The sequence below is a fragment of the Quercus lobata genome, chromosome 4 (genome assembly GCF_001633185.2).
Source record: "Quercus lobata isolate SW786 chromosome 4, ValleyOak3.0 Primary Assembly, whole genome shotgun sequence".
NCBI lineage: Eukaryota > Viridiplantae > Streptophyta > Magnoliopsida > Fagales > Fagaceae > Quercus > Quercus lobata.
In genome coordinates, this window is record NC_044907.1 from 44,958,848 (window position 1) to 44,969,040 (window position 10,193).

The 10,193-nt window shown below is 33.2% G+C and overlaps 1 protein-coding gene across 1 annotated transcript; it reads right to left on the bottom strand.

Annotated features, from left to right (window-relative positions):
* Window positions 1-1,723: 1,723 nt before the first annotated feature.
* Window positions 1,724-3,228, bottom strand: LOC115987205 (F-box/kelch-repeat protein At3g06240-like). Its single transcript, XM_031110708.1, has one exon. It carries the CDS (start codon window positions 3,127-3,129, stop codon window positions 1,906-1,908), a length of 1,224 nt encoding a protein of 407 aa, XP_030966568.1. The 5' UTR covers window positions 3,130-3,228; the 3' UTR covers window positions 1,724-1,905.
* Between the last annotated feature and the right edge of the window lie 6,965 nt (window positions 3,229-10,193).

Below are 10,193 nucleotides of genomic sequence, written 5' to 3' on the forward strand. Positions count from 1 at the left end.
TTTAGAAGATTGTATCCTTCAATTGGCAAACAAATTTAAGTGGAGTGACTGTGTCTTTGATGAAACTATTGGAGTTATTAAAGCACGGTGTTTTCAGTTAAGAGGATTGCACAGGAACACATGAAATTTCCTACAATTGGCAAACAAATTTGAGTGGCAAATTAAAGTTTTACATTATTGACAACCAGTATATAGCTTCAAGAAGAGTACAGAAATTTGGCATCATAATATTTGTATGCATATAACAAACCACTTCATTATGCTACAGGAGTAACAAGACCATATGATCATCAGAAATACCAGCTTTTTTCTCCAAAAGAAGAAAGGAAAAAAAAAATCAGAGATACCAGCTTGACCATACAGACACACCCACCTCTTTTGACCACTAGGTTAGTTTCATAATAAAATTTCAAATTTCAGGGAAGCCATTTTTTTCTCACAGCTACAAGCATGATTAGGACCATAGCAAGGCAGAACTCTAGGTCATCATCCATCCAACAACAGTGCAACAAACTCAACAGAAAAGCTTCAAATACACTTAGGATGAAAAAAAAAAAAAAAAAAAAAAGGATCCAAGAAGTGTAGGCTAAGAGCAATGCGACAAAATAAGAAACTACTTGTAAGTCTTGATTTTCATTTTTTTTCATAACTTATTCTATTGGAAATCAAGTACTTACACAATTCAAATTTAATTGAAGTGCCATAACAGACAAAATGACTGTTTTGATTCCAAGATATAAGGACAAACAGCTCCAGTAACAAAATGACATAAGAGAGCATGGGCTAATTGAGTGATGCTGCCTACAAGGACAATGGACAATGTACAAGGGAGACTGCTATTTCTCTGATAGAGGTTTAGGAATGAATTTATGCATTCTTTTCTTTGTTCAAAGAAAGTAATTTTATACCACGAACTTTAAAAGAAATCAGGATGAGTTCCTTTAGTATCAACAAGAAGTGGATTTGTGCTATAGAAAGAGAGTTTGAGAATTAAAATATTTGTCAATATCAAGTTGTTGAAAGTAAAATGGAACCTCTTCCAAAGGGTTTTCGGATATGACTAGTTGATGTCCATGCAAGAAGCCAATATGGTCCAAAAATATTCTTGGGATTACGTAAAAGTAAAGTGGTATATGGATGTTTCATCAACTGAATTTTCTCATAAAAAAGTTGGGTCACCAAAATCCCACCAATGCCCTGGAGAAAAGCAAATATATGTCACAAGACTCACAACCTAACAGCTCTACAAGCCTTTTAAGTTCTACCTCATTTACCAAACAAGTTTAGTGAACAAATCCCTTAGTAGTATAAACCTTAGCATGTTACTTTAGCATAAAGAACAGAATAGTATTGAAAGAAATACAATATTTAAGCACCTAAACATGTGATTGGACTCAGCTAAGCATGAGAAAATAGCATTCCTTATCAAGATACAACTCTTAGAGGCAAGAGAGATTGATTGCTTATCTAGGAACCAACTCTCTCTCATATAAAGTAGCTTCTTATTGTCAATATTAAGGTTAAATGCAGGACACAAACCAACAAAGACCATGTAGCTTGAACTAAGGAAGTAAGAACATGATCCTGGAATAGCATCGTGCTCACTTTCAGATATTCTTTTATTTTGCTATGTTTTTTTTAGTCAATTCTTCTTTAAATTGAAGTCAGGAGAGCTTTAATCTAGCTCTTCGTAACTCTAAAGGAATAACAATCATCCATACCACAACAACCATCCACATACAAATATCAAATACTTATTTATAATAGCCACAAAAGAATAATGTAATGTAAACATGGAATAAAAGTCAAGCTTTAGCAATACTATCTAACATGCCAACTACTAAAGGAAAAGGAATAAACAAGGGTTTCACTTCATCCATACCACCATGTCTTCAATCTTATATGCTAACCACCGACCCAGTAGTAAGATTCCACATTTGTTCCATCAAGTAAAACAAGACTCTCCATGAAAGTCGCTACATATGAAGGATGTTGGATATCGGGGTCCTTCTTCTCTTGTAAAGTTTCAATGTCAATTAAAGCATGCTCAAATCCCTGCCCCTCTGCTCGATCATTTCTGTACCAAACCATAAGTGAACCATAATCGGTCAAGGAAATCCAACAAGATACCCTTTCAAATGGTACAACAAAAAGCTTATTCCAAGACTCAACCACACCATAGTCTCCCATCACCCAAATGGAGTACTGGAAGCCAGATTCTTCAAAGAAAGCCAGTTTCCCTCTGAATGATGCGACACATCTTTGAAGGAGTGGTCCATCGATAGAACCATGAGGCAGTGCTAGCTTTCTGAATTTCTCACTATTGACATCAAACGCCATAATATCAGTTTCCGTCATGCGATTCTCTTCTTTAACAGATGACATCCAGTGTAAAGCCCCACTAACAAATGGGATTGGAGAAACCAAGTTTTTACAGAAAATTACATCTGTTGTCACCGAAATTTCAACCCTTTTCCACGAATCCGAACTTAACGTGTACATCTCAATCTCGGACGTGGACAAAGAACTACCTGAAGTCCTTACAACCTTATAGTCATTATTCTCGGAGCAATAAGCAAATCCGAGTGTAACATGTTTTAGCAATCCTAAGCAAGTATGAGACAGCTTCTTGAATCTTCTAGTACTGGGGTTCCACAAATAGACAACATTACCGGGTGGATAATCAGCGAGACACAATAAGCCATTGCAGGAACCCACTATTTGGACACACTTAGTAGGAAAATCAAAAGGAACTCCAATCTCAGAAATCCTATCAAACGTGCGGGCCAAAGCGACCATACAGACTTGTCTGTTAGTGGCACGTGTACTCTCCGACTCTATGTGTATGACATGAGCATTATCATGATTTATGTTGTTGTTGTTGATGTTGATGTTGTTAAGGTGGGTGGAGATGAAATCGGGACTAGCGATTGAGGAGTACAAGGATTTGGAAACACACCTTAATCTCATCACTGATTTCACCGGTAGCTGTCCCAGGATTTTCAGTACGACGTCGTAAGGAAGATGGTTGTTCCTGTGTCGGAGAGTCGGTGGTTCTCTCGTCTGGTACATTTTCGATTCAGATTCAGATCGGCTGCTAAACACACGTTGTTGAGGTTCGAAGATCATATCCAGATCGGTCAAAACAGGCTGAGACTACTGGTGTTTTCATTTTCTTGTTGATTAAAAAATAAAAGTATTTATAGGTACGGTTAGCTCAAATTGGTAAAGTGGTTGCATAGAGATCTGGGTCCATTCCAGCTTACCAAAAAATCAACTGGTATTTTGGTCTAATAATAAATGGTAGTTATTAGGAGATAAGATGAAACTTTACTTCTCAAAAAAAAAAAAAAAAAAGTATTTGAGGGTATAGGAGATAAGTTCTACAATCGTATGAAACTCATTGAGAAGAGGTGAGTTTCATACAATTAAACATCACTCAATGTTAAGAGCCGTTTGGTACATGTATTTAAAGAACAGTTTTTAGTTTTTTTGAAAATATATGTAGGTAAAAAAGTATGTAAAAATATATGTAATATTATTTAAAAACTGAAAACATATATTTAAATATATATACCAAACGAGTCCTAAAACTCGCCTGTCCAAGACAATATTTTTACCGTTGTGGTATAATGGCTAACCACTATAAGCTTATAGTCATTCTTTATTGATTGAGGGCATGTACTATTTAGTGTTTAAAATGCATCAAGCATTACATTTATAATATGTGGATCTCACATGTGAATGAGGCTCATATATTGTAAGTTAAGTGTTGTATGCGTCCAAAACATTATATATTTTTTCTTACTATAAAAACCATGGATGGTCTCAATAGATCACACATATATTCAATAACTAAAAGTTGTGCAAGCATGCTCACTAAAGTGTAAGACAATAACCAACCAAAAAGGGGAATCTTATACAATCGTGTTGTGTTTTATTTTTTTATTTTTTAAACTTTTAAGGAGGTTTTTTTTAGAAAAAAAAAATATATATATATATATATATATATTTTTATAATTTGATAATTACAAGAGAGAAATAAGGATTTGAACCTTAAGTTTATGTTAGAAATACAAGAAAGTGTCAACTGTCAACTAGTTAAGTTACACGACTTTTGTCTTTACAAAAATATTATAGGCCTAGACCACCTTAAAAAAAAGAAATATATATAATTTAGGGCTAAGCATGGAACCCATCCAGCTCAAAAACCCACCCAACATGACCCAAATCGAAGGGCTTTAGGCGAGCCAGGTGGAAGTTTGGGTTGGGTTTGGGTATTTCTCTTATATATTTTGCGGTTATCGTGTTGGATTTGGGTTTAACCTGACCCATCCTTTTTTCTTTTTTTTTTTTAACATCGTTGGCAGGCTTGATGTTATATATTTTTATTTCTAATGAAAATTTTTAAAAAAAAAAATCAGTTCCTATTATAAATTAGCCTCTTATTTCCTTTTTCAATTTAAAACCTAACCTAATCACCTCATTTAAGATTTTATCATCTATACTATATATAAGAGGATTCCTCTTTTTTAATTGGACTTTTATGTGATTCAAAAATATCCTCATTAATGAAAAGTAACTTCTTTTAGAAATAGGATCATAAATGTCAAATAACAAATTTCATTTTGAATTAAAAAAAAATTCCTAAAATTTAGGATTTTTTTCATTCACGTTCAAAAAAGAAATTATAGTTACAGCTTATCTCTAAAATTTAATATTTTTATTTTTTTGAAAAAAAAAAATTATATTTCTAAATTATAATAGATGCAAATTATTAACCTTTATCCAAAAAATAGAAAAACCTCTGAGCACGTGCTCACATGTGTGCGCAGAGGATAGTCTTTTATACTTTCCATATTTTAATTTCAATTCAAATTAATGCTGCAATCACAAACTATTTTACAACATTTTTACAAACTATTAATGTGTTCAACTTCTTATTGGTTTTTATCTAGGCTCACCATTAACATCACTTTGTTATTTGCCAATAACCACTCACCATATCAGCAGTTTATAAAAATTTTCGTAAAAAAGCTTGTATTTCTAGCATTACTCTAAAAGGAAATCTCTCGATTAATGACCCAACTTATTTGAGAAAATATTTAATAACTTATTAAAAACTTTCCAAATAGAAATGTCAACTTAAATTTAAATTTAAATTTATTTAGCAAAAAAAAAAAACTTAAATTTGAATTTAAATTCTTAATTCCAATGGAAAGATTTTATCTATAGTCACCTCATTAAAAAGCCTTTGCAATTCCCAAATTGAATTTTAAGATTCAAATTTAAAATTCGACATTGACTAACCCAATTATATTTGGAAAAACACTGAGACTTTTCCAATTGAATTGAAAATAACTAATTAATTTCCCAACAAAAATCATAGCAAATCCCAAATAAAATGTACAAAAAAAAAAAAAAAAAAAAAAAAACCTAATTAACTAAAAAAATCAGAGGCATAGAGAATGAAAACTTACATGAGCTTAATTTCATAGTGTACTTTCTCAACTAAGGGATTCCACTCACGTGGATTTCCAAATTCAAAAAGTTAAGTATAAATGAAATGTGCTAGATTAGGAAGTTTACAAAATGATCTAATTAGCATGCTTCCTATTAAGGGTCTCTGAATTTGAAATTTGATTGCTTATTAGGAGGTAGTTAAATTAAGGAGATAATAAAATTTCCTAATGCAAAGTCAATATCATTTTCAAACAACTCATTAAAATCCTATATTTTCCATATAGGATTCAAATTCCTAAAATGGATGTGTAAGGAAAGAAACATGCTTTGTCAACTACATTCAACGAATTTCTCAAAAAAAAAAATCAACAAGGAAAGAAAATATAATGAATTATACCCTAAAAAAATTATTAAAAAAGAAAAAGAAAAAAAAGGAGAGACCTGCCCAAGACCCAACCCGAACAACGCTTAGCCTACACACACACACACAATGTGATATGACACAGATTTTTCGCAATTACTACTATTATTAAAGCATAATAAAAAGTGGTATTAATGGATTAGTGGTGTTAGTGATGTTACACCAAGATGACAAAAATTTATCACCTTGCACTCAGTCCTCACATTTTCCCACCTTAAAGAGGTTATAAAACCCAAATTTAGAGCCAATTATTATTTTTTAATTTAGTCACAAAAATGAACATTATGCAAACTTTTGAGACAAAAATGATAGTTTTGACAAAAAAAATTAAGAGTGCAAATTGTAATCATGGGTATAAGTTAGGGAGATAAAGATAGTTTTGACAAAAAAAATTAAGAGTGCAAATTGTAATCATGGGTATAAGTTAGGGAGATAAAGTGTAATTTCCCTAAAAAATTTCACTATAAGAACTAAGAAGTTCATGGCTCGTATTTTCAAACACTCATTTTTCAACCCCAAAAGGCTCCAAAATAACAGTTTTACCTTTTCTGCTATGAGTGCTATCTTGGCAACCAGAGAACTGCCACTAGAATGCATAAATTAGGATGGTATCCAGGATCCTGCTTTTCTAGGACTAAAACACTAGGTATTGCCTTTAAAAAAAAAAAAATGTTAAATGTTTGGGTTAGAGGGTGGGGTTTGATTGAGTTGTCTAAGCTGTTTTTACTCAGGAAGGAAATGATGGACCTACTATTATGATGCATTTGTAGCTCTCTTGAAATCCAGTGGCTATTTTTTCAATTGCATATAGTATTAATGTTAGCATCCTACATTGATAATATTTATAGCCGTTAACCAAGCAAAAATACTAGAGTATTAACTGGCAATTTATACTTCTTTTTTTTTTTTGCAGATATTGGTCTTTGAAAGAAGCATATGTTAAAGCCATATGAAGCAGACTGGCGTATTGGTTGAACAGAGTGGAGTTTTTGACTTTTTGAGCTGGGAAAAAAGACATTGGGTTAGTTCCTGACATAATATCATGTTTTAAGTCTTGGATCTTGAAGTGTGTCAATCCTGTATAGCATAGGATTGAAATGAGGCATATTTGGAGCTTCAACAAGAGTATCTTAATATTTGTATGCACATAACAAACAACATTTTCATGCTACAAGACCTTAAGATCATATAAATACCAGCTTGACCAAAGAGACCCACCCATTTATTTTGACCACTAGATTAGTTTCACAATAAAATTTTCAAAATTATGAGAAGCCATTCTTTCTTAAAGGTACAAACATGATTAGCTCCATAACAAGGCAGAACTCTAGGTCATCATCCACCAAACGACAATGCAACATATTCAACAGAAAAGCATCAAATACACTTGGGGCAAAAAAAAAAGTCCAAGAAGCCTAGGTTAAGAGCAACCAAATAAGCAATCACTTGTATGTCTTGATTTTTGTTTCTATCATAACTTATTCTATTGGCAATCAAGCACTTACACAATTCAAATGTATTCTGAGTAAAATATTGGGCAAAATAACCATTTTGATTTCAAGATATAAGGACAAACAACTCCAATAACAAACTGACATAAGAGGGTCTGGGTTAATTGAATGATACTGCCTACAAGTACGCAGTGGACATAACTTGTAAGTTCATGGCTCAAACATGGAAAAGAAAACGTAGACGCACAGCCATTGAATTAAAGGTTTGTTAGGTCTGATTATTATAGCTTCAATGGTAGCAAAATGCCAAGAAAAAATGTCAAAAGAAGTGTTTGTAAAGGTGCAAGGAGGGGGAGTGGCTTGAGATTAAATAGGAGCATCAACTGCCAGCTATTCTGGAGCTTGGTTTATTCTGTGAACAGTAGATTTATCAAAACATTGGAGTGGACTGGAGTCACTGTATCTTTGAAGAAACTTTTGGAGTTATCAAAACCAGGAATTTCAGTTAAAATGATTGCATCCTGCAATTGGCAAACAAATATAAGTGGAGTGGCTGTATCTTTGATGAAACTATTGGAGTTACTAAAGCCAGATGTTTTTAGTTAAGCTTACAATTGAGTGGCTAATTAAAGTTCTACATTATTGACAACCAGAATATAGCTTCAAGGAGAGTACAGAAATTTGGCATCATAATATATGTACGCATATAACAAACCACTTTTTCATGCTACAAGAGTAACAAGACCATAAGATCATAAAATAAAATAAAATAAAAAATCAGCTTTTTTCTCCAAAAAAAAAAAAAAAGTCAAAAGTACCAGCTTGACCAAACAGACTCACCCACTTCTTTTGAGTTTTGACCACTAGGTTAGTTTCATAATATAATTTTGCGTTTCAGAGAAGCCATTTTTTCTCACAGCTACAAGCATTATTAGCTCCATAGCAAGGCAGTACACTAGTATGTCATTGCTGCCTACAAGTATGCAGTTGGACATGAACATTTAATGTCATTGCCCCAACATGAAAGAAATGATACATTGTACAGTTAGTGGATTAAAGGGTTTTTATGGCTGTTAATAAGTAGCCTGCTTAGGGTTGATTGTTACAAGCTTCATAAGTAGATGCCAAGTCAAAATGTCAATAAAAAGGTCTGTAAAGGTGCAAGAAGGGGGGAGTGATTTGAACAGTAGTTTAAGTAGAATGGCTATATCTTTGATGAAACTATTAAAGTTATCAAAACCAGATGTTTCAGTTAAGAAATTTCACAGGAACACAGGAAATTTCCTACAATTTCTTAATTGGTTGCCGATAATAGGATAAATGGTAATTTAAGGGCTGGAACTGTAAAAGGGTTTTGAGATTTTATATGAACATAATAGCAGGGTTTGTAGGACAGAAGTCTGTCAAATTGTGCAGAAACAAGTCATAACAAAGTTCTGGACAGCAGCACAGGCTTTAAAATAGAGTGGTTTAAGGAGCTAATCAGAAGCTAAGGCACACATTATAAGTACAGTTCCAACAAATAAGACCTAGGTTTGTTTTAAATCTTAAAAGAGGCTTGACGAGGTAAAACTTTGAGTTTTTCAATAAGTTTGAGCAATACTTGTAAACTATATTAGTCAACTGTAACAGTATAGAAAGAACAGCATGAGTAAGGATGCGTCAAACCATTTGTTATTTAAGAAAAATTTACAGCATCAGTAAAGTCATAGAAAGAAAGGGATAGGAGAAAAGGAGAGAGAAAGGGAGGGTGGGGGAAGCAGACTATAGCAGACATCCTATCGAGGAGCCATAGACTAAAAAAAGAACTTCAGCTATTCTCAACAGCCGCAAAAGTGCAGTTATTTCTTTTTCACCAAATACACCATTTTAGGCAGTGCGGTATAAGTATAACCATTCCAAATCCCATTATTGTTGTGCCTTCTGCACCTTCCTTCCTATCATCCTAATATCCCAACATCCTACTTAGTCAGTAGATGAACCTGAAACAAGGAAACAGTTGCAGCCATAACCAAATTATAACTAAACACTGCAGCGACAACTTATCAACATTTTCTCTCCATTTCCCTTGGACATACAACAGCAGTCTATACCAACAACTAAGAAAAGGAAGACACTAACTCTACATGCCTTTTAAGTTCTACCTCATTTGCCAAACAAGTTTAATGAACAAATCCCTTAGTAGTATAAACCTTAGCATGTTATTTAGTATAAAGAACACAATAGCATTGAAAGAAACATAAGATTTAAGCACTTAAACAAGTTGATGCACATCCGCCAACAATAAACTTGTGATTGGACCCTGCTAAGCATGAGAAAATAGCATTCCATATCAAGATACAACTAGGCAAGAGAGATAGGATTGCTTATCTTGGAACCAACTCTCTCTCATATAAAGTAGCTTCTTATTATCAATATTAAGGTTAAATGCAGTACACAAACCAACAAAGACCATGTAGCTTGAACTAAGGAAGTAAGAACAAGACCTTGGAATGGCATCGTGCTCACTAGACAAGCACTTGCCTACTCCTTTTAAACATTCTCACTTTTAGATATTCTTTTATTTAGTTATGTTTTTTCAGTCAATTCTTCTTTAAATTGAAGTCAGAAGAGCTATAATCTAGCTCTTCGTAACTCTAAAGGAATAACAATCATCCATACCACAACAACCATTCACATACAAATATCAAATACTTATTTATAATAGCCACAAAAGGATAATGTAAACATGGAATAAAAGTCAAGCTTTAGCAATACTATCTAACTATCATGCCAACTACTAAGGAAAAGGAATAAACAAGGGTTTCACTTCATCCATACCACCATGACTTCAATCTTATATGCTCACCACCAACCCG